This window comes from Aquila chrysaetos, chromosome 4 (genome assembly GCF_900496995.4).
Source record: "Aquila chrysaetos chrysaetos chromosome 4, bAquChr1.4, whole genome shotgun sequence".
Taxonomy (NCBI): domain Eukaryota; kingdom Metazoa; phylum Chordata; class Aves; order Accipitriformes; family Accipitridae; genus Aquila; species Aquila chrysaetos.
Genome location: NC_044007.1, coordinates 64,058,419 through 64,083,423, shown reverse-complemented (window position 1 = coordinate 64,083,423; position 25,005 = coordinate 64,058,419). Strand labels below are relative to the sequence as shown.

At 41.6% G+C, this 25,005-nt stretch overlaps 2 protein-coding genes and 1 long non-coding RNA gene across 7 annotated transcripts in view; 2 read left to right on the top strand and 1 right to left on the bottom strand.

Moving 5' to 3' along the window:
* The first annotated feature begins 980 nt into the window (after window positions 1-980).
* LOC121233244 lies at window positions 981-5,987 on the top strand. The gene is made up of 3 exons (XR_005932210.1): window positions 981-3,793; window positions 4,738-4,888; window positions 5,905-5,987. It is a non-coding gene; the product is annotated as an uncharacterized LOC121233244 (long non-coding RNA).
* A 6,994-nt stretch (window positions 5,988-12,981) lies between these two features.
* On the bottom strand, window positions 12,982-19,175 carry TIMM21 (translocase of inner mitochondrial membrane 21). The gene is made up of 6 exons (XM_030011775.2): window positions 18,680-19,175; window positions 17,317-17,379; window positions 17,120-17,217; window positions 15,692-15,765; window positions 13,564-13,669; window positions 12,982-13,471 (listed from the first exon to the last, which is right to left on the bottom strand). Exons 1-6 carry the CDS (start codon window positions 18,954-18,956, stop codon window positions 13,379-13,381), a joined length of 711 nt encoding a protein of 236 aa, XP_029867635.1. The 5' UTR covers window positions 18,957-19,175; the 3' UTR covers window positions 12,982-13,378.
* A 523-nt stretch (window positions 19,176-19,698) lies between these two features.
* Window positions 19,699-25,005, top strand: part of FBXO15 (F-box protein 15) — a 31,647-nt gene continuing 26,340 nt past the window's right edge. For 3 of the 5 annotated variants that reach the window (XR_003923107.1, XM_030012474.1, XM_030012472.2), the window contains exons 1-2: window positions 19,699-20,015; window positions 23,000-23,119. Coding sequence is in view for 3 of the 5 variants with exons in the window: in XM_030012474.1 (XP_029868334.1) it covers window positions 19,885-20,015; window positions 23,000-23,119 (251 nt within the window). In the remaining 2 variants the exon portion in view is untranslated. The other 2 variants (XM_030012473.2, XM_030012476.2) reach the window with 2 other exon arrangements.

The following is a 25,005-nucleotide window of genomic DNA, read 5'->3' as shown; positions in this document are numbered from 1 at the left end:
CCCTGAAACCGTGACAGCACAGATCCACAGCTATCGATAGAGCCCCCATAATTAAAGTGCTACAGGGAGCACTAGTCTGTGCGATAGTTTCTAAAAACTGATGAGCTCTAAAAACTCCTGAGGATGGAGAGTTCTATCTCGTTATTAAAAATGTCTAGTAATTAAAACAGATTGGGAAATAACCACCCTTCTTTGTACTTTCCTTTTGCTCTGCTTTTGTACGAAGGCTTCAAGCCAAAAGATCTGGCAGTGCAAAGCTGCCATTCTTTGGTGTCTAGGAAGGTGGTGCTAAACTACAAATTATAGCAAAAGCTGAGGGAGTGTGTATTCTTTGCAGATAGAGGACTCACTGATGGTAGTTACTGTTTCGTGAAATCCAGAAAGACTGTAGAAGGAACGTTGTAGGGAGTCAAAAAGGAAGGTTAATGGGCTTAGGATAATATTGTCTCCTAATAAAGTTCCCAGTTCAGTGTTAGGAAAGCTTAATCCGTTCTGCAGCATCTGTTACTTTTGTCATGTGAGAATAATCAAGATCTCCTCTCAACTTTGTGGCTTTTTTCCACGATCGGTGAGAATCTATTATGAAAACTCCTAGAAAGCTTCATTAATGTGCACAGGCATGAAATAACGTAAAACTTTCAAGTGTTGACTAAAAAGATATTTGAAGTTGTGAGTGTTCCCACTTACTTCCACCATCTTTTAAGGAAACGGTCAGTGAGAGCCGGGTATGATGCAGCTCGACCTGCTATTTACAGTGAAGAGATATTAATCAATTATTGCTGTCCTTTTTCCTTGTGAACTACAGACAGGCAGATGATTGCTTTATTGTTCCCATATATTTGTTCAGTCTTACAAATAATTTGCTTATTACCAACACAGTTGAGTTTGTGGATTGTTCCCCGACCGTTTGCTGCGACGTGCTGGTTAGATCAGGTGCACAGGCAGCAGGTCCTCAACAGGGATCATCTGCGTAATCCTTCTGGGGCCGAAGCAGCTGTAGATCAAGGTCTATGAGATGCACGTCCGAGACACAGACCTGCAAACTTCTCTTTGCATGTGCTTCACAATATCCACTAAAAGTCAGCCAAGGGAGCAAAATCTTGACCACTCCACCTGTTAGACCACGTGCAGTGTAAGATAAGATACCCGTGTTCAGCTGGATCTTATTTCCAGACCTGCTTTTCGTCCCTGCCTCTCTCCTAGAGCGGTTGTGCTCAGCAGGGACTCACGCTCATGGGCTCCGCACCCCGTCCCTGCCCCTGCCCCTGCAGATGAGGAGCTGTGCTCCAGCCTCGCCTGCTCCTCCCCAGCCAGAACCATTGGGTTAGTGAAAGAAACCTTCCTCAGGGGTTAAGCTGTAAAGAGGCAACCCCCCCGCCCCCACAGTACCGTGCGATGGTTAGGCTTAAAATGATCTTCCAGATCACATTTTGTAAATTACACCGTTGTCATTTACAGTAGGTGGCAGTTCAATGACTTTTAATTGCTATTAGTCATGCAGCCCATTATATTGTGGAGCAACGTGTGTGCTCCCACTCACGGCACGTGGTGCTATGGCTCCTGTTCGCATCGGAAGAAAGCTGCATCCCGCTCAGAGAAACGTATTTTATTCTTTATATGCATAAAGAAGTTCATACTGTCCTCGAGTGATGGGTTTCATTCTGTTAGGCATAAGACCCTTTGGTTTGCTCTGGTTTTTAGTCTGAGCTTAAAAGTGAGCTTCTGCTTCTTGTCACGTTATTTTTCAAGTCCGAAGAGCTTTTCACTAACACCAGAGATTAATTGCCGCACAGGGATGTGGGACAGCCAGGAATACCAGGCTTGGACTACCGGACACATTGGCCCTTCATTATCAGCGCTAATGTTATCAGTTTCCTGTGAAGCTTCCTGTAAAATCATGGATTTCTTGAGGTATGGCCTGAGGGAAGGGTTGATACCATGATTTTTTTTAATGTCATGACATCGTAATTCCTTTACTCAGCACTTTAATAGACAGGAAGTGATGAGATCTTCTTCCTGGAAAAATGCTTTTGAATACCTGACTTGAAATGTGTTTAAGAAATATGCTCAAGAATTTCTGAAAACCCATCCCTTTGGGTTTCTCAAACTCACTGTTTTGTTCTGCGGGCTCCTGCCTACCTGTCCAGGCTTTCTGCAGCTTCAGTTCATTACCCAATTCTCCCAACACCCATGTGGGAGAGGTGATTACTACAGCAGAGAGAAAGACAAAAATACTCACTCCAGGCCCACAGAAGGGATGGGTGACAGAATTTCCTTTAGAATCAGTATTCCCTGAGTCCCAACCCTGTGCTCATTACTGGTTTATGTGATGCAGAAAATATCTGTATCATTACTGACAAGTTCTTATTTCTACTAAGTAAATTATTTCAGTATGAAAGTGTGCTTCTCATGTAACCCTGTACATTGCGGCAGTGATGTATAGGCAGTTCCAAAAATATCCACGTTATTTCTTGTCTTTAAAATCCCAGTGAGATCTGCACGGAGTCGCTGCAGAAAGCATGGCCTGAGGAACATACGTGGTATGCAGAGGTCTGCAGCTGGCCTCCAGCAAACCGCCTCTTATTCCCAGGGAAGGGATGAATGATCCTTGAATTTGAGACAGGAACCTTCCCCGGGGCTCCAAGACTGAACAGAATATCATTTTCAGAAAGCCATCAAATGTCTGCCATTTGAAAGGTGGGGACTCCCACGAGTATGACACCAGCGGGCACAGCAGCAAAACCCTTTATAAGTCATCATAATGACCTCAGCATGGATATGTATGTGCTGGTTGCTCCTGAACTCTATCGCAAGGTACAGCAATGTGACCACATCAGACTGGGCATGCAGCAAAAGTATTTAATGCTCTCACACAGCAAGACTGCTCACTGATTCTAGCGTGGCCTGACAACCTTCATAGAAGTATGCTAAATCTAAAACCAGACTTCACTCCGTGGAATACATACTCATTTTCTTGACATTATGATGGTTTCATTTTTGGGGGTATTAGTTTTTCTTTGATCTTGTGTGTGTATGTGTTGGTATTTATGTGGTGGTGGATAATTATTTTGGAGACATCATGTAGGAACACTTTGCTTAGGAAGCACAGGCCCAGTCCTCCATGAAAAGGAAGTCACTGTGTCACATCCCTCATGTGGGTGGTACAGCACGATGGCTAGCCTGTGGGTAAACGGGGTGACTGTGACATCGGCAGTTGGTTTAGAATTAATAATTTCAACATGAAAATGCACGTTTTTACAAAACCACAAAAACCAAATCCATAGACTTTCATTTTGGTATTCCATCCCAAAGGCTGACAACCACCAGCAAATGCAGCACTATTTTACTGGCCTTTACCATTACGATGCAGGATGGAGTGAGGGATTGTCAAGGAGAAACTGCCATCATGATTCCCTTAGTGCAGGAGAGAAGATTAGAGTTGACTGGCTCTAATCTTAGCACAAGTCACATCCTTGTGCTTATCTGATTTCTTCTTTTTAATTCATCTTGAAGTATTTGCCACTGAGAGATGTCTGGAGCTTTTGTAGATGTCAAGTCATTGAAGGTTTGGATGGGGTGCTGGACGTCAGTTAAAAAATGAAGGGCTCCATTTGATCCACCATCCAGAAGTCACCACTTGTGAGTTCCACGTGGCTGATGCGGATCACTGTGATCTCAGGAACATCACTGGAGACCTTCTCTCCCACGTGACTTGGTCAGTGATGGTAGGTGTCTGTTGCTGAATGGCCTCAGAAGCTGGTTTGCTTTGATGTTACATGAAAAGCTTACCAAGGTGAGGTCAAGAACACACATACATACATGTAGGTAGGTATTTCTATTACGTATACATAATACACATTATATAACATATAAGCTCTACATTATATACATGGTTTTATGCATATGCATATATATGTATTTATGTAGAGACATATGCCACATTAAAATGCAAATAGTTGCAGGACATGGCAGAGGGCTGGTTTGGATGACGTTGTTCTTTGGGATTAATTGTTCAGTTTTTGATGGGGCAGGGATGAATTACTTGACTTTTATTTTGGATATAAACCATTGTGTATCATATGTTATATTGATATAATCATACCTCCAGATTTTCATAGGCAATACCTTGAATGTTATGCTGCCATTGTTTCATGTAGAAATCAGGCACTCAGTAAAATTAAAATTATTTCCCTGAAATCACTTCACTTTATTTACCTTAATATATGGTAAAATATTTGGTAGCTATAAGATTACTTGTCATCCAGATGATGTTGAATTACAGGCTGTAGACGTTGACTTCATACCACCTTTAAAGTGAGTCAGCATGATGGAAAAGTTGGAGAAAGCCACAGGAGAAAAGCCACCAGCTCTAGAAACCTTGGAAACTGAAGGTGTAATATTTCTTCCTCAGCTTTCGTTCTGCTAAATTAAATATAGGTAAAGAAGAGAAATGCAGACGTGGAAGTTAGGCATAATATTTTGAAGGAAAAGAGAAATATATGTAGAGGCTGGCAGGACTCCCAAAAAAAGTGTTAAAAGAGAAATTCAGGGAAAAGAAGTGGGAAGAATACAAAAAATTAGTAAAAAGTAGGACATCTTTCACGGATGTTTTCAGGGAAAAATAGTTGTGGCTTATTATGAGGCTTTTATGCTCAAGACAGTTGATAGAAAGCTGCTTTCTGTTTTAAATCTTGAGATGTCTCAGCTATTTTTCTCCACCACTTTTATTCTCACCAGTGTCACACACCTGAATACGGTGGCTTTGCAGCCACGTGGAGGAGGAGAGGGTGCCTGGACCTCACCAGGTGTCGCACCGAAAAGCAACCGGTGGCATTCTGCACATCTGCGCTCTGCCATTGGGATTTGGCTTCGTGTTATTAAACACAGGGTAATGCATGGCCCCAGACAGCATACAAAATAGCAGTTCGCTTCCCGCTCTTCTATGGATGTTGTAGCGCTAATGAAGCAAATCAGATCTCAGGGAATATAGCCACGTATTTAGTATGTGTGTAAAACAGTTGTAATAAGATATTGTTATGGCTGAGATTGTTATGTTTCTAGTGGAAAAAAAGAATTAGGATTGAAATTGCAAACCAACCCCATTCCTATAGAAAGTGAAAACGCACTTGGATAAATGAAGGTTAATAGAGTTAATTGCGGGGAGTAATACAAGAAGGCAACTCATGCTAGAGAACATAATTGTGATTCAGATAAAGGGGAATTGTAATTAAATGGAGGTCGGATAAACATGATTATCCGGGAAAGGCTTCCCAGCACAGTACCGGGAGGTTTTAAGATGCGGAGGCAGACACGTGTACGTGATCTGGAAGTAGAGAGGCCATCGCCGTCAGCGCCCTGGGTGCTCCCCCACCGCGGCAGGTTGCCCACGCTGCCGCGCCGCGCGGCAACGCAGGCGGCAACGCCAATAACAGGCAATAAATTGCGTTAATTTTGAAGTCTGTTTTGCCTGCAACTGTAATTGGCAAATGATCTCCCCGTCTTCATCCCAAACCCCCAGATTTCTCGTTCCTGCCGTTCCCCGTTTTCACCCCCATCCCGCCGCGGGGGGAGCGAGTCTGGGTGCCGGCCGAGGCTAACGTGCCGCGGTACGGCTCTGGGCCACGGAAGGTGAGGGCATCCCACCCCCAGACAGAGGGACAGGGGTGCGCCTGCTCTCCCCCCCCACCGCCACCTCGGGCAAAAGCCTGTGCCGAAGTATATACAGCAAACTTTTATATAGATGGGTAAATATTTGTACTTGCCATATATGAGAACTAAACCTGGCATTTTCTATTAGTTTAAAATCCTTGATATTTTCTCCTAGGCACATTGTGTCATCTCCTTTATGTAGATAATTATAAGCTTACTCACCACGTTTTTTCCATAACTGGTATTATTTTTTAGGTGGATATTTAAAATGAAATGCAGTAGCTTGATACTGAACACTGCGAGGCAAACAGAGGCTTTCCAAACTGAAACAGGTACTTGTGCTTATTTCTTTTATTTTTCAAGTTACAAATGTTCCTTGATGACCTATATGAGATGAAGGGAATTGTATGTATTCCTCCTAGGACAACCACAAGACTTCCAGACAAGCTTTTTTTTTTTTTTTTCCCCCTTTTTTTTCCTTTTACTTGCAAAATATTTTTGCTACATTTTCAACTATATATCATTATTAAGAAAATTTAAATATACCAAATTTGAATACAGGACGGTATTAATTCACATTCTTCTAGAATTCCTATAGATTATTTTACACAACACATACAGAACAAAAAAGCCCTGAGAACTTACTAAGAAAAACTATCACATACTTCTGCTGTTCAATTATTTACAGTACAGATTGGAATCATTGTTTCATAAATTCTTAGTATAGTGTATCATAACGATATACATTCCCAGCTGCCTAAGGACAATTAGCGCAATTTGGAGTTCTATTATTCTGTTTGGAGCAAGTGAACATCTCTCTAGGGACTAAGCCTCCAGTTCCCCCCCCCCCAAAAAAAAAGAGGGCAGGGAGATCTTTTTGCTTTCAATTTTCTCTGTTTTTCCAGTGCCGACTATATTCTAGATCGTCAAGCAGGCTTCACAGCCGCATACACAGAGGCCACTCATGAGCCCTTACTGTCATCTTTAAGCTTGCTCCTTGAAACTTTTTATCTTTTAATTTTTTTTTTTTTTAATCTTTGTGCTTTCCTTCTGTATTTCCATCAGCTTACAGGCTGCAATGAATCCTAAAAGGAGGCTTTGAGTCAAAATGTGCCCCCAAGCTTTTTTTGACGTAATCTTTAACAGGTTAGGTTGCTGATAATTTACACATTGCAAAAATTCCGTAAGTATTAGGATGGATGGCACCCCTTGTGATAGTGAGATGCAGCTGAGAACAAAGTGACTTGAAATTAATTCCGAAAACCCCCAGAACATCTTCTTTGTCTTTTTATTTCTGCAGTTGGCATGTGATACAATAATTATCTTATTCACGTTCCTGTCTTTTCTGCTTGTTAAATGAGTTTGTTGAATTTTCTGGTATCATCAGACATGCATTTATTTGCAACCATTCCCAAGATCATGACTCCATTGCCTAAATTGGATGTTGAAACTTGATTTCCATGCTGGAATTATTTATGTATCAAGGTCATTTTAAACCTCAGTCAGTCACGCACAACAACATTTTTCCTTCCCAGTCTAAAATTCCATTTTTCTTTGCAAGACCTTCTGTTTTTACTAAAGCTTAGTAAAAGAGTAGTCATTTTTTGATATTTTAAAGTTTTCACAAAATTAATTTCCTGAAGGTATATTTCTTTTTGTCATGATACAGCAAGTATACACAGGTCCTAGACTCATAGAGGTCATGTAGATGACAAAGTAACATTATTATTCCCACAAACCAGCTCAAAGGATGTTGGCTGCCTATACTATATACACAAGTTTTGGCAGCCACAGAAATGAAGGCAGAGATGGGAAAGTTAAGACCAAATTGCACACCTACCTCAAATACATTCTGAGTAGTCTGCCACACAGTGTTTCTGGAAAAACAGCATTTCACTGGTGAGTGACGTATTTTCATTTCCTAAAGAAGAGGGATTTGAGTATATATGTATTTCTTAATTCTGCAACAATCAAAACTTAACTCTGGAAAATGTGTTTAATTTCCATGAAAATGTCATTGTTTTGGCTCCGATTTCCTGGCAGTGATTTTTTTCCACAGCTTTAGTAACAATAACATGACAGTTTTACATCAGAAAGTAACTGGCATATGCTGTAATTTTGTGCTTTCCCAGAGAAAAAAGAGGAAAGAGCTTTAAAAAGGAAACAACGGAACGTTTATTGCTTGTGTTTACCGAAAAGTGAAGCTGAACCTTCCAGTCACTTTCCTTTCTCCCCAGCCAAGCATCATCCCGTGAGAGGATGGAAGACTCTGAGCTGCTTGCCACGCAGAAGGAGCTCAGCACGGCTTACTGGTAGCACAACGATCCAGTGAAGCAGGGACAGCTTCTTAAGGAACAATCTAGGCTAACAGTCTTCAAAATTACAACAGGGGTGTTCTAAAACATTATGTTTAAACTCAGTGAATGCAGCTGTTCTCCTCCAGTGCAAAACTACCACCAGGTAAAGTGGTACCACGGAAGATATCAATGTTCTCTGTAACAGATGTCTTGCTAGACTAATCTTCTTCACCTAATTTTGGTGAAGCTGTCCCCATATATTTGCTTGCTTTAAACAGGATGGGAGAAAATAATTTTTTAAACATGGATCCCAGCTTGGCCCATAGGGACCGACAGAACTTCAGCTTCACAAGGAATATGGAAAGAAGTAACTAGTTCCCACAAGACCTCTATGTTAGCAAGAGCCATTTAACTTATTTTTCTGCAGCCAAACTACATACATATAAAACTTTAATATCCTTGCAGTCTCACGGGGCTTAAATAATCTTGCTGGTGATAGGTATCTAGCTAGGAGGAGGATGATAAATCAAGCTATGAAGTTCCTTTTTTTTTCTTCACTGAAGAGATTTTACTAGAAGAAGGATTCCCAAAAGCTTTTCTCCACTGAGGTTTGAAAGCATTTCAGCCTTGTATTTGTCATTTGTCCACATTAAGAACACTAATATATTTAAGCCCAGGTAAAGGTGGATTTCTTCTGCTACTTTTTATTTTGCCTTCATTTTATCAAGTATATTGTCAGCTTTTTCACAAAGCAGGAAAAGTGATATCTTTTAGAGTTGTGTCCCCTATTCACGAAGTATAAAGAAAAATATCCTCGTGTATTTGTTTAGCTGGCGAGGCGATGCAGGCAGTAAAAAAAATCATGAGGCAAACTTTATGGACTGAGGACACATCCTCATAAATACTACTTCTAGACATAGACAAGATGGGAAGGAGAGTTTAAACGGAATATTGTGCTTTTCAGAATGTTTTGAAGGCAACAATATTTAAGGCTAGATAGTTTTCTTTAAGAGACACCAGCGAAGATCTCGCTACCATTTGGCTTCGTGAACATTTTGTATGTGTACGTCCATCTCTCTTACTGTTGCATTCAGCTAGCATTTTGGTATCAGGGCTTGAAAACAAAGTATACTGATGGAGTACACTACTTCCTGGGCACAGGAAGTTATTCCACAGAAAAGGCAGCTTTAAAGGAAATACCAAATGTTCTCCTGAAATTACAGAAGAACGTTTCTAGAGCTAAAAATCCCCTCCATTTACATGGCCTTTTGCCAACAGGAGGCTAACTAGCACTGCATGGTAAAAAGACCGCCTATGTTACACAATCCATCCAGGGCCACAGCCCATGTCCCCCATGATAAATATGTGAATGTCAGAAGCTAATTAAAGATACTGAGGTCTTTCTGCCTTTTCTCTGGGGGGTTGACGATGTTAAGGGAGGTGGCCAACAGGAAAGGAGATTGTCAGATACAGGGCTGCAAGTATTACAGCTCTCCCAGCCCATGAATAACTTTTAGATAGTAAATAACTTTTTGACATGATAGGGTATGTAATGCAACTTTAGCAAAGTGGATGACTGAAGGCACCCTGAAAGGGCTCTGTACCCCTTCCCACCAGAAGCGAGACTGACTGACCTGCTATGTTCCTTGGACTCCAACAAAATAAAAGTCGGTTAAGCTTTAGTTGGGAAAGGGCAATTAGCAGTTCCTGGAGATAATTATAATTTTACATTTATAATGGCAATTTTACTTTTCCACTCTTTGAAAGCAAAATATTATCCTGCCTCTCTAGTATTCTGGCATTTACAAAGCAGTAAAGATGATATACAAAGATGATTTATATATGATGTACTCCTCCACTGCAACTTCTTTCCAGCCTGCGAGATGTTTTCTTTGTTAAGAAGTATATGGAGGGTGCCACTGCGGCTGTGGATCCTGCTGCTTTGAGCAAGTGTGCTCACCCACCTCTTTCTTGCAACTCCACAGGAGAAAGATGAGTGGTGAAAATGACAACTCCATGTAAGTACAGGATGAGAAACATTTTTTTTATAACCCTGTCATAGTGGGGCTACCCTAACAAAAAATAAGCTTGAAAGTAATCTCAACTTGTTTCTCTGGATTCTCCAGTTTCTTGAAATGCAATTAATAAACCAGAGGTTTGTACTTTGCTTTTAGACAGTGATAGCATCATGGAGAAATCGTGAAGGTCAGTTGCACTGTGGACAACTCCACATCCATCTGTGTCTTTTAAATGATACTCGTGCCTCTTCCTTATTGCCAGTTTTGGTCTGTCTCCATTTTTCTCATACCGGTCTGGACTGGCTGCCAAAGGGCCAGACAGAATCATTATGTTGACTTTGCTAAGACTTCTTCTGACACCTGCAGTTGTAGCATTTTTTCCCAGCTAGGGAGCACGATAGTAAGGCCTGACACAAATGCCAAAGTATGACAAGGGCACTTAGTGCAAGAACAATGTATGGTACTGACAGCTTTACAGGCAACTTTAAAAACTTCTGATGTCTCAAAGGGACCAACCAACCAGGGATCTGATTTCCAAATAGACAGTTCTTTCACACAACCGTTGAAATACATTATATTTCTGTATATGTTGGGAAGTCCTTGCTACTGAAAAAAACTGTAAATAAATCTGGTTGCAAATAACCAAATTCTTAGTTCATCTAACTGGGGTTAAACCATGACACTTCTCAAGCTGAAGCCAAACATACACATAAACCCCAATGGCCAATTCTTCCTGTTTTACCACAACCCCGACATACAATTTCACGTACCTGCACTGTTGGGAAAACATCATTATGTGAGGTCATCATCTTATCCTTCCCAGAAATTTTATAGTCCTGACAGTTTGTTTCTTCCGTGCAAAAAAGGCTCTAAAACAAGACAAAAGTAAACCTAACAGCTGGCCTCTTTCCTGTACCTATACCGTTTCCTGTAAAAAAATGTTTCTTACATCTTGCTTTAGGAAATACTCCTTTCTCGAGCAGTGAAACCCACTGAAAACAAACCACAGCTGGATTAATACGAAAGCAAAGCTGGGATGCAGAGTTACAGGAAAAAAACTAGCCTGTCTGTTCTGTTGTTGACATGAAGGTTTACAATGGCTTTCAGGCAGCCTGATATGGTAAAAACTCATAAAGGAAGGGCAAAAATAGTATTACATTTTCTAGTTTAAACTGTGTATTTTTATGTAGTCTTCCTTTGTAAAAGGTGAAGAACAATTACATTTTTATCAAGGTATAGCATGGGCTTAAGGCTAGTAATCTTAGTATGATTATAAACTTACATAGCTTGCAGTATTTCTGATGTGGTCTGACAAGAGGCTCCGTCTTGCATTCATAACAAAACTCTTGCAGAGATGGTTTTCAGTAACCACCACGGTATGACACATGCCTATGGCAAATGGACGTAGGTGGTGGCAGGTAAACGTGGCATGTAATGCTATCAGTCAATACTGCAGCAGGTTGCAATGAAACAATGAGGGCCTCAGATACTTTTTTTTTTTTTACTGGGTTATAAATCAATTAGGTTGGTTTGAAAATTTCTTCTGAAACAGAAGTTTTGGCAAGTGTAATGCTAAGAATTGGGAAGAGTCATAAGTTTAAGTCAAAAGGTGTTATTGACTCTACTGCTTTCAGGAAAATAACATGAAGAACAATGGGAGTCAATTGCTTTCATTACTTAAAGACACCACCTTTCCAGATGGACATTAATGATGTCAGTAACTGTAGGCAAAAATAGAAGTTTATCAAAGTTACTTCATGGTGATGATATCAAGTACCACAACCATTTCTCATACTTACAGTAGGGAGCCACCAACACAGACTTCCATCACTTTTGACTATGTGTAAAATTGTGGGCTTTAGTCTTGGCAAGCATCCATCAAGGGATGAAAGCCAGCAGACAAATTTATAACTCTGCTGAAACTAACAGATACGAAATCACTTTGGTCAATCTCAACTGATGTTCAAAGTTTTGTAAAAATCCCTTTGGCCTGCACAGTAGAAGTCAGTTATGTTGTATACAGCGTTGAAACTCCAAAATGCTTTGCGGTTTAATGCAGATGAACACTGCTCGCTGCTCTGCTATAACGGATGGTTACTCTGCTCTGCTCACAGAACTGGGATGAATGCGTGACTCCTTCTCACTGAATACTGTCACACAATATGACGATCTGACTGAAGTCAAGGTTGTAGTGATTAACATAAAGCAAAGTTATCCAGGTATAACAAAGTATCATGTTTAGTTATGATTATGCAAATGAGATTACTGGGACACAGATAAACAGGATGGCTAAAGTCCAGCAAAGTATTACTACAGGTCTATATATGATATTTGTGGCATTGTATGAGGGAATATCGTATGAACTTTAGAACAGTCCAAATGTACCATTAAATGAACACATAAGGGCTGATAATTGAACATCAGTGTATATTTAACGTAGGGATAATTCACTAGTGAACTAAAAAGCTCGTAATGTATGATAGTAACTACAGAAAAATGCATTAGTTGGTGTTTAAGAAAGGGGTTAAATGTAAGAAGCTAAAGCTTAAAATTTTTTGGTTGGTGCTGCTTGACAGACCAGCACAACTGAGTCTGATTATTAATACACAGGGTTACGCTTGCTATCTGCCATGTTGCACTAAGGAAGAAACCCAAGTGAGAAATATGGTCATGAGTTGAGCTTTTGAGTTTGGGTAAACCTATAGGAATCTGATCCCCAGGTGATTTAGATTAGTTAAGGGAAATATTGTGGGCAGTGCTGAGCAGCTACAACACTGCAGAGCAGCATGGAAAACGTTGGAAAGAGCAGACAGTATCGCTGTTCTGTATGCCGTTAACTTCTTTAGAAGACACCAATAACGGAAGTCTTTATCTTCAGTCATTTGTCACAGGTGTGCATCTCCACAATTCCTATCCTTACATGCCTTTGCGCTAGATCTCCTTTGCATCACTAACATACATTCTTATTTTACCTTCTTACCTACAAAGGCATCCAGAATGAAAACAGTGAGCTTGTCTACACTTAAAATACCACTTTCTTTATTGCAGTGCTAGTGGGAAATCCAAGCAAAGGAAGACAAAGAACTCCCCATCCAAACCTAAAATCTTGGAAGACTCAGCTTTTGGGTGTGCAGAAGTATTATCCAGCATTAAACTGTTTATTATAAGCCATTACATTCCTCTGTCAAAAATATTTGCCATAAGTGATGGCTCTACTATATTTCATTGGCTTCACTTCAAATCCCGTATCTGTTATTATGAAAGACCTTAATGGAGGCCCTGAGAGGCTACTTCCTGTAACACAACCCCAAAGTTGCAAGATACAATCGAGAACACCAAACAATTCACGTGTAGACTGGCTACACCAGTATCATCCAATACTCAATGAGATGGGGCAGCAACTTTCATCATTGGCTATCTGTTGTCTTCTACGACAATGGTTCTTCTAGGATAGGTGTCAACGTCCACAAATATGTAGCGGACCTCAAATCTTCCTCTCTCAGGATTCTGCAAGGAAAACAATTTCAGGCTGTTTGTTTCTCCTCGGTAGTTTCAATTCAAGATTAAGCTTGTCAGTTATATCAAGCAATTGTACATACCTCTTTGACTTCCACGTGGACTGTTCCCCGCTTCCCTGGTTCAGAGCCCTCAATATAGAACTTCAAACGCATATGTTTCAGTTCATCCTTTACGTATTCAATATGACTAAAAACAAGAAATCAAAACAAAAACCCAACCCAGCCAGCAAAAATACATATTATATGCTAGTTAAACTTCAAATTTAAACTTTTTATTTAGAGGATCTGCTTAACTATTTTGTGAGAAAGCATATTCCAATGCAGTCCTCGTGCTACCATGGGTTCCTTCTCTACTGCTCTTACCAAGCTTTACTGCGAGCATATAATGACTAGCGGAGCAGTTGAAGATTAACAGACGAAGTGCTTAAATGTCCTCACCCCAGTCCTCCCCTCAAAACTCAACAGCAGTCCAATGGCTGAAGATTCTGGAATTTCCTTGTATTTATTCTAAAAAACCCCAGATTCAGAGCCTGACATCTAGAAAGGAACACCCACATCACTAAGTGGATTTTTTTAGGTGCTTTAAGTTACCAAGCCAAAACACACAAAGCATGTTTTGTGAACTTAATTATCAGATTGGTTAAATCACATAAAACAAAGAGTTTACTATATGCTTTACTTATTTTGGCAATAATTTTGTTCTACCGAAGTTGTGTAACTTTGGCTCCGATATCGGATCTCCAACCTAAATGCTGATATTTAGACTGGAGTTAGGTTATGCTCAAGTATTAGATAAATAGAAAGGTCACGTCACTTTCAGGGTAACCCCTTCCAGAAACTAATGGTCAAACTAGAGTTCTGGTGCTAGTTTATGTTTCCTACTGAAATTAATAACTGCTGCATACTACCAAGCTCTTATTTCCATCAGTCACGCCTAGATACACACTGTGAATTAAACTTCCAATACACTTCAAGGTGACATGATGGGTTACAGAGAACAAAGATGAATGAAGAGGCTTACTGCAGTAAATTCACATTCGAGGTGTTCATACACAAAAAAAATCTGTACATTTTTGAGACATTTAAGGTCATCCTTATACTGCAGACACAAATTCTACAATCTTGCCAAGTCCTTAGCTCAAAAATTTATTTAAAATACTACACTTCCAAAATGATGGAAAGTAAATACTAGGAAAGCTGACAGTACATTTACTTATTTATATAGTTTGTTTTACAGACAGATGCTTAAAACATTTGTGCATATCCTTTTCATTTAGCAGCTCCACTTTAAACACTTCTTCACAGAGTCTGGTGAAAAGATAAACTTCCACCAGTAAAAATCACCCTCCTCCAGAAAAAAAATTCTCCATTTCATGGTTCAAGTTGTGTATCTGGGCTTATGTGTCCCATCCTGTATGAAATCTCCTTGAATAAATTCAAGTCAAAGAACCCAATAAAGACAAAGCTCCTATTGGATTATACTGCAGGAAGGATTTACATTTTGTAAGAATTAGTTCTGTTGTTTCCCTCAAAAGGAGAATAATAAATAGACACACTCATGAAACGTTTAGGTGAGAGATGTTCTGTTAAATACACAGTAGAGATGTGGCCTCAAGTACCAAAAAGCAATATAAGAAATAGGCAGTCAACACTGCGTATGAGCTCGGGACAATATAGTCACTGCAATGACTACAACCTGTACAGTCAGACCCAGCCTAGCTTCAAGCAGAACAAGCTGGATTCTTGAAAGTCTGAAAGTTAGTACCTCCTGCTCTTTATGGCCTGATAAAAACTACTGCTTCAAAAGGAGAAAAACTCTCAAAGAACAATTTTTCAAAGAACAGTTTCACTCTATTTGAGGGTTTCTGACTGTAAACTTCAGTCAGATCCCTGCTCCCCAGAGACATGCCTAGGCCTCCGTACTACTCTCTTCAGACTCGCCCCGTTTTTTGGAGACACCAGCTCTACCGTGCTGACCATTGCTCGTATTGCGGCACTCAGAATTGGCATTTTATATTGTAAGTGCACTGTATTTAGTGGTATGGGCCACACAAGAGGTACTGCAAAAAACTGCTTTCATTTTCACTCAAAAGTGACAGGGTACGTCACATACAGTTTATTAATCTAGATCTAACTTGCTATAATGTGACCCAATATGTCTTTGCTGTGCAAAAACTAGTGTCTGTATGTGGCAAACACCAAAGGGCACCTGACAAGCTGTCGTCTTCCTCTTCTTGTTGCCTCCCCATAACCTTTAATAGATTCACCGAAAACACCAATTATCTACAAGAGAAAAGAGGTTCGAGTTGTCAGAAGGTATCACATTCAAACAGATATTCCAGTATCAGCTCACGCCCCTGCTGTGAATCCATTTTCTCTCAACAAAATGCCCCTTTTGAGTCTGATGTGTCAAGAACAGAGTTTATGAAAGAAAACAGCGTAAGGAAAATTCCTCTGTATTTCAGTGCTTTTCTTTACAGTCACATATTAAATGTCTAAAATAAATCCTACTAATATCTTTCATTTGTACTGTCCTCTGAGATTATGACATTTTAATCTCTCTTCTGTGTATTTTATACTTTACTGACATTTTGTGTAAAAGCAAACAAAGCCTATTTGCTCATGTCTCCTCCAAGACAATGTTTCAAAGTTTAAAATGCAAATGTGCTGCCATTCACATAATCTAAAAAACAATACTCTTTAAGAAATTCAATATTTCTTTTTTTTTTTCAGATCTATAAAGCCAGACCAAATTAACCTAGTTTTAAACTTACTTTAAAGTTGGTTAGAAAGGGAGAGTGATTTTTCCTGTATAAGTACTGGAGAGAAGTTTTAATTTTGCAAACTTGTTCCAAAGCAGTCTTCATTTTTATTCTAGTTACAATTTGTCACATCGTATCTAGGTTATCCTCAGTGGCATCTGTGGCAACCTTCTTTGAAAGCATTTCCATGCACTTCTTGTTTTGCCTGAAGTAGTGGTTTTTAGAATCTAGTTTTAGATTTATTTTTGTTTACATCTAGCTATCTTAATGTGACTCTGTGATCACATAACTGTTCTATGTCTCTTTTCCTGTTAGCCACGGGAATGCTAACTGTGTTTCAAATGAAGTTTAAATTTCTGGATACTTAGGTGGTGTTTTGCAAAATGACAGAAGCCTACTGAAGTGTCACACCAGAATAACTGTGCTGAGGAAAGGCAACAGGCTCGATCTACAAAACTTAAGTGGGACCAGTTGCCTCTTGACCTGCAGGACTCCTTAAGTACTACATTTAGTAGGCACTCAGGTATGTCTATAAGACTTTCTGTATGGGGACACAAGCCCACGCTCTGAAGGGACAGACACTGTATTTGCATCAGTTGTGCTGTGGCACACTCACTTAACTTGGCTTTTAGCAGGCTAATTCACTCAGGCTCAGTGCTTGTGTTAGCTTGTCCTAATACGGACTCCGATTTGGAGCCGACCTGCCTCTGGCCACCTAAAAGCACAGGCACATCTGCTGGTGTTTGCCTGCTAAGCACCACGTGGGTCTTCCTGTAGCTTTGCTTGTGAGATTCCTTGGGCAAACTTTTGACTCAAAGAGAGAAGACAGTAACCACTGAGAAACATAAACTTATGACTAAGGTTGAAAAACCAACCTCAGGGTGAGATCTGCATTTCTCCAAGGCATCTCCATAGATCTTACTTGGACTAGAAGAAGAGAATAGCTCTTTAAAAATCACATAGAACAAACCACCTGTAACAGAAACAACAGCAAATGGAATGAAAACTAATCAAACCAGACGGAATTCATGAAAAGTGTCTTCTGATGAAGAATATAATTTTTAAAAATAACCTGTAACACCAATTCCAACAAGCACCACAATAAAATAGGTAAAGTCTCTTCCAGCTTCTTTCACTGAAATAGACAGAAAACAACACAGGAGTTACAATCTTGGACAGTAAGACTTGCATATATAAGTCTTTTTATATAAGCTTTCTTATATAAATGCTCTTCTATTAGTCTGCAGCTCAAAAAACATTTGGCAGAAGAAAAAATTCCAATAACAGCTTCCATAATGCCTCATCGCTAAAAGAAAGAGACCACGGAACATCTCTTAGGTTGTACAGGGCATGTTTATATCTCTGTATTAAGCCTTATCATTTTCTGGTTTTCCTACTAGATGTTTTCAAGAATAGCATTTATTGCTACTTTTTGTGTACATGAGAGCTAGTTTTTTTAAGAACTAATGAGGTATTTAGCACTGCAGTATTCAAGCTACCATGTAAACCCATAATACTTGCAATCCTTATGCACAGAAAGGGAGGAGTAAAAATAAAAAAGTGTAAGCTTATAAACTGCACACACTTACTAAAAATAACTGATTTTATGAATTCTCAATCAAGTGAGCAATAAAAAGGAGGGATATTAAACCAAAATATGTATTTTATTTATTGAGATCGTTAACTGCAGTTTATCTGATTAGTTTTTATCTGTTAGTTTTGATCTAATGTAGTAGTAGAAGCCTCAGTATACACTCCCCCAAAAGTCATATGGGATTCGCTGCTACAAAGTATTTTTTGAGAACTTGGCAAGAGACTACTGATCTGTTTAAGTGATAAGGTGTTCCTTTCAGTGAAGTACAAGCTACCAAGGCAACTTTACTAACAATTTTTCCTGCACTCTTCTAATCAGTTGAGGGTGTTTTTCATAAACATTTTCAGAGTACTTAGAATTTCTGAGGCTAATTATGTAGTAACCACTTCTCACTGAAGTGAATGAGATCAGCCAGAGTGACAGCCATCCTATAAAGAAGCTAGCATCACACGTGGAGCTTTTGACAATTCTGCTGGAGGTAAACTTGTTTTAGCAGCAGAGACAGGTTGTGCGTGATAGGTTTTCCTTTGGAAAAGGAAAATGGGAGGCTACTAGCTCTTGTCCCTGATGGGACTTAAACACTGAATCAATAAGCTGTTTGGAAGAAGCCACAGTTTCTGTTCTGCTTGTGCAATACGTATGCTGAAAGGTATCAACTGCTGCAAACAGTACGACGTGAAAAGGAACGGGCTGCTTGTTTTCTGAGCTTTTTTTTTTTTTTCTTCCAATTCCTGAGTTTGGGGGCTATAAAAACCTCAGCTGCAGCAGTAACTTTCCCCGTGCCAGCCTCTTCGAGCAGCGCAGAGTATTCCCGCTCCCCAGTGACTGCAGCCCGTCTTACCTTTCTGAGCTGCCGACAGCAGAGTTTCTTCTCTCCGGCCCCTTTGCACGGACACATGTTTGCTACTATCGCCAGGTTTTTCAGCTCTCAGCCCCCCGGCCCGCGTCCCGATACTCCGCCGGGCGGCCCGCAGCAGCAGGGCGGCCTCCCTGCGGGGGGGCTGGTGCCGCCATCTCAGGCAGAGCCCCGGCCCAGTCCCCGTCCCCAGCAGCGCCCAGCCCGGGGGAGCGAGCAGCCACCTCCCCAGGGCGGCCCGCACCAGGCAGGCGGGCAGCATGCCGGGGCAGGGCTCCCAGGCGGCCCGAGGGAACGCGCGGCGGAGGCAGCCGAGCTCAGGGGAACGTTTCTGCCGCTCAGCCCCGGGGGAATCCCTCGGGGGCCGAGTCAGGGCAGCCTCCCGCCCTGAGCGCGGCTCCGCGGCCGGCGCCTCAGGTCAGGAGCCCCCATTGCCCTTTAGCCGCCGACCCGCCATGGCCCCGGCGGAAACCTTGGGGGTGGAGGGGAAGAAAGCGGCAGCGGGCCCTGGGAGCGGTAGTTCGGGCGGGCTCCCTCTTGCGCCCGCCGCTAGGAACGGCTCCCGGCCAGGTCACTACAGCGACCGCCATGCCGAGCGCCGCCGCCACAGCCCGCCCTCACGGGGCGGGTGCCCGCCTGCCGTCCCGGTCACGCTTTTTAAGCTGTTTTGTTGTGTGGCGGTTTTTTTTTTTTTCTTTAAGTATATATATATATAAATTGCTTTTTGATCTCGCACACAGAGGTGCGTAAAAGCGACGCAGTTGACGTTTCCACGAACGGAGACCAGAACACCCTGAGAAGACCGTGCTCCGGCTTCCCGGGGACGGCGCACCGGCGCGGAGCTCCCGGCGGGGCGGGATGGGGGGTGAAGCTGACAGGACGGCTGTCGCGGCAAGGTGCGGCGCTCGCCCCCCCCCCCCACCCCCGCGGCAGCCAGCCCAGCCCCGCAGCCGTCCCAGCCCGGGTCCGCCCCGCTGGTGCGTCCGACGCCTGCTCCGACCCGTGCCTCGGGGCAGGCGGTGTCCCTTCTCGCCGGGTTAACGACACGCTTCTTAGGGGCGAGCAGGAATTCCCGCCGGTCGCCTTTCCCTCGCCCGGGCTGGGCGGCGTCAGGTGGGAGGCGGCAGCTCCCCCCCCAGGCCCGGCCCGGCCCGGCGCGAAGCCGCTGTCCGGCTGTGGCGGAGCCGGCCATGGCGACGGGCCGGGGCAGGGCCCTGCGGCAGTACGGGCGCGGCGCGGCGCCGGCTTCCCCTGGTGCCGCCGAGGTCGGACCGCCGCGGCGTTTTACTCCTGCTGTCGCCGCCGCCTCCGCCGGGCCCAGGTAACGGTCTCCCTGCCCGGCCTGAGGAGAGGCCGACGGCGGGCGTCGAGCGGGGAGCAGGGCTCTGCTGCCCCAGAGCTGCCTCTCGTCCTTTTCCACCTTGCCCTTGGCGGGTGGTTTGTTGTTTTTCCTTAACGCCCGTTGCTCCCTTGGCAAACGCCTTCCACCCACCTCACGGCTCTGGTTTCCAGCTCTTAAACCTGCCACAGCTCTGGCCTGCTCCCTCATGGCCGTGGTTGTCTCCTCTCCCTCTCCCCGGCCCTGTGGAGGGGGGTATCTCTGTAAAGGTGACGGGCCTTGCGGTAGGAAACACAGGCGTTCCCAGGTGTAGGGAAGGTCTAGGTTTAACACGTTGTTTTCTGTCCGGGTAGTGGGGCTTAAACTTGGGTATGGGCTTGAGTTTAGAGGAGGTAGTGGGATAAGTGGTAGGCCGTCTACGAAGTAGTAGCTAGCTTGGTGGCTCATGCCTGTATGTTCAGGGTAGTTAGGCCTTTGTAATAAATGGGAGGATTTCATTGTGGAAGGTGTGATTAGCTTAATTCTTATAGCGCAGGTTCGGCTTCCAAGAGTTTAAAGCACCAGTCTTAGAAGCAAAGTTGAGAAAGCAGGTTTTTCTGCCAACCCATTTGTACAACCTTGGGTTTCATAGCTGTTTCATTCCCCCTGTTTTTTTTAACCTGGAAATGGAGTGGATAACATCCACCTTTTAAAAAGACTTTGGAATTGTTAGCTGAGGAAGAAAAAACAAATGTCAAAACATTACTGTCATTTCTGTTTATCCCCAGGTATGCTTTGACATTTGGAGGAGGAGGCAGATTTTGTCACTACTTACAACTTTCTATAGGTTCTTTGAAATAGATTTGTTCCCTGACCAGCAAAAAACCAATAGCCATGTTGCAAGTAGTACAGGGTATGAAAGTGAAAATACTAGTACAAAACCAAGTAACACAAGTTGAAAGCTAATGAGATGGCAATTGAGGTTGTTGTGCCTCTAAGCAAGAGCATCTCAGTTGTTACTAGACGTCTCTAAAGAGGGGGAGTAACAGCTGTCATCGATTTTTAATTTGGGCAGGCAAGCTTTGTCAGTGCTGTGTAAAAGCATTTTGTTAATACTAATTTCAAATCTTAGCACATGCAATACTTGAAAAATAGTTTATGCAATAGATTTGCTGTTCTTTCTTCATACCTTAAGAATATTTTTTGTTTAGAAGATGCAAAATTCAATACTTTTTTTGAATTGAAGCTTACAAAAGTGGTAGATGCTATGTCGAAGTTTTCAAGGCATGTGTAGGCACCATTTCTCTCACTTCAGGAATTCTTTCCTGGGGTGAAGAAGAGGGGGATGCAAGGAGTAGTTAAAAAGAGAGCAAGAAGGACTGAATATAGGCAGTGCAGGTTATGCTTGTACCAGGTAAAGTGTGTTGTAAAATCCAGGACCCAGCTCCTGATCTGAATTACTCCTGTACCTGGAGTCTGTGTAGGTATGTCACTGTAGGGTATGCCCAAACTAGGTATCTTTGTGCTTTCAGCGTAGATACAGGCAGAATAGCCTGGGATGTGCTGCCCAGAAAGATACAGCAGTGGTAGTTCTGCTGCTGTTGAACACAACTTGTGTCTCTAAATCCCTTTAATAGCTTTTGAAAAATGCAGTTTGTTACAATCTCATCATCTAAGTGTACTTCTTGATAATAATACATGAGTAAAACATTTGCTTGACCTTCAGGGTGTATTTGATATACAGTTACTTTTTTTGTAGTTGTTAATTTTGTTAGTCTACCAGTGATTGACACGCAATGAAAATGTGCACGTCTTTTTGTTATGCTTATGACAATTTCCAATAAAACTTAAGGATAGCACAGTTGACAATGTAGGGCAGCGTTGTTCTTTTCTCCCATTTTTTATTTTTCTTTGCGCATAAACCAGTCTTAAGAACAGTGTGCATTAAATGTACATGGTACCCATGTACTTCAAAATTAGATATTTTTTTTTTTCCCCCCAACTTGGATTGGTTACTTAGAAACCCAGAGTTGGGTTGACCAGGTGTTGGAAAGTCAGCTGGCGATACAAATGATCACTAATAGAGTGTATGGGGAGCTGTGCCTGCACGGTGGCATCAGTGGGTATGAAATGTAAGGATTTGATTAAGACCAAAACTCCATCTGAATATTTCTATGTGCTTTAATGATAGCATTTGTAATTACAGCTTACAAAGTTCCTACTAGCAGAAATCTTGGAAAAAATGTGTGGCCAGTTGGATTGTAAGAATTTATTTGTGTTAGAAATATGCAAAGTTTCTTTCTTTAGTAAAAGAGAGTAATTTCTGTCCAAATTGTTGTGTGTTAATGAGCAATAAAAACATTGATGCTCATCTTGCCTGTTGACGCTAACACTTATCTCACACATTTGCAAGTATTTTAGGAGGCGAAAATCTGAAATGAGACTATAACTTTGTTTCACATGTGATTCTGTTGTGTAGTCAAGGGAATTCTTTTTGAGCCTTGTCAGTTTTTGAGAAAGTTTCAAGGTACTGTTTTATTTGGTATCTCTTAGGAGCTTGGCAAAGTTGGATGGCTCAAAAATGTCCCTGGAGTAATGCTGCAAAACAGAAGATTAATCAGTGAGTTTTACTTACTGCAGGGGCCTATCTGGAGCTTGATTGTGGTGGCCACAGTGGTGCAGCTGTCTAACCTTAATAGATCTCTACTGGATTCAAACTGATTTGCTGGTGTGACACTATTCCCTTCTGACTACTGTGGGAGATTAATCATAGGAGAGACACCTATGAGTTTAAATCTGACATCTTCCTGATGTCAGGTATTTTAACCTGGTGATAATTGTTCAAATTTGTGAACTGATAATAATGAATTACCATGTGATGTATTCCCTGAATCCTGTCTCAGTTGAGATGTGGTGTCTAGGTGTGCACGGTATGCATACTTCTTCATTTTGTGATGATGTGACTCCTCAGAGCTTTTCTTTTTTAGAAATAGGTCAAGGAGCTTTGCTGCCAGGCCTGGGGCATGTTCTGAAACTGTAAATGCTGGAATTAAAAGTCTGTATTTGACACCTTCCATAAAACCGAAACCTAATCTCTGCATTGAGAGGTGAGTATGTCTTTAGGAGTAAGAGTGGAAGACCCCTTGCAGACTATCAGCCATCTTTTGACTGCTTACAGTTATGTTCATACCTTGGAGATTTCCATGTCACATGTTCTGAGTCGAAAAGAAAAGGTATGCTTTCCTGGCATACTTTGTGATCTTATTGTTGACCTTCTAAAGTTTTCTGGCATGGTTCTCCCTCACCTCCCTTTCTAAGTTCATATGAAGGATGTAGGTTTTCCAAGTCATACAAAGCGTTCAGCAACTCCTTTGCAAGTCATGGGCTGTGTTGTTCCTTGAGAACAAAAATTGTTATTGTATTACTTCAATAAAAGCCAGCTGGGAATTAAACTTCGGATGTTTCTCTTGATGTTTGTTGCTTTGTGTAGAGAGGCTTAGGATGGTGGAGCAGGATGAGGCGGGAGGAATAAAGTGGCTGCTGAATGTTTGCCACAAGGTAAATGTTTCCCTACCTGTTTGACAGTGAAAGGGCCCTTTCAATATAATCATGAGTTGTTTTCTTTTTGAAAATTAGTTACATTTCTACAAAAAAAAAAATCTCAAAATGTTACATGAAAGATTAATTAATTTTCTTTGGTTTATACTTTTTGTAGCTTCCTGTGTAGTCGTTTCTCTGTTTTCAGTTGGATGGCCAGTTCAATCCCTTATGCCGTTAGTTTGGTGTAAAAGACGAGAAAAAAGAAAAAAAAAATTCCCTTCTCTCAGCTTCCTTCAAAGAAAAAATAATACAGTTGTAAAAACTACTGTTGAGAATTCTGGATCAAGCATATTATTTTAGCTAACTTGCAGCTTTTTGAGGGATCATTTCTAAATTCTCTCTGGAATAAATGCACTAACTGCTTTGGGCATACAGTGTTTGAGTTATTTCGTATAATAACCGTGCAAGTTTTGGCACAGTCACCTCTATGTTAGTGCAGTTAAAATTCTGAGTTTTAATACCAACCTCAGACTATTGGTGTTACTGTCATTCTAAGTGTGAAAGCTGTGTGCTTCTGGAATACAGTATTATAAATCGGCAGGTGTTGTCAATGACACAATGGTAAATGGACAAGAGACATGGCTGAGGTGTGGACTTTCACAGCAGCTTGTATTTTCAGTGGTGATTTTGATGTTACCATACTCTCATGTTCCAAAAAGTGGAGTATAAAATGCATCTTTTTTTAAACTCTGTGCAGTTACCAGGTACTACTGGAAGGGTATTAGGTTTCTGTCTGTTAATACAAAAATCGTGGTGGCTCATCTCCAAATTATGATGTGCTGCTTGTACTTAGGCTGGCACCTGCATTTCAGGCAGCCTTACAGATGCACAGAAACATTAATGTTCTCAAGATGCCACTCAGCTCTTATTTTGAAGTTCACATCTTTCTGTTGACATAAATGAAAACTGAATGAGACTCCTAAGCACAGATGGTTTGAAGATTTTGATGAGGTGGAGCATGATCTCACTGTTTGACTAGGACATTTCTGTCCTGGTGTGTCCTGAGACCTGACTCCACAGTCAGGAGGAGAGTGAGTATACACAGTACTGGCAAATGCCGGTGGTTATGGACTAAGTGTTAAAATCATGGTACAAGCAGTGAGAAACTGAAGTTGAATGAGGTAGTTTCATGTCAGACTGGGTTAAAGTTACCGAAGTTTAATGAAAATGCAAACCCATAACTTTTTATGTAATTGTGCTGTGCCACCTGAATACGTTGTGGTGAATTGTTTTAAGCAAATGTCTTATACCAGAGAGACAAATCGGGACCCAAACTCTGCAAATTAACTCTTCAGGTGAGTTCTGATTTGTGTATTTACAAGCTGATAGTTTCCATCTCTTTTGTTCTGCTCTGGTTTGGAATTAAAATTCTTTGCCATTGTCATTTCTAAAG

What these genes read in the sequence shown, in the direction of transcription:
- TIMM21 (XM_030011775.2), bottom strand. Translation starts at nt 18,956, where the DNA reads ATGCTGCCCGCCTGCCTGGTGCGGGCCGCCCTGGGGAGGTGGCTGCTC. An exon ending in GGAAGACGACAGCTTGTCAG is followed by an intron (nt 13,670 to 15,691) that starts GTGCCCTTTGGT and finishes TCTTGTTTTTAG; the next exon opens with TCATATTGAATACGTAAAGG. An exon ending in TCCACGTGGAAGTCAAAGAG is followed by an intron (nt 13,472 to 13,563) that starts GTATGTACAATT and finishes TTTTCCTTGCAG; the next exon opens with AATCCTGAGAGAGGAAGATT.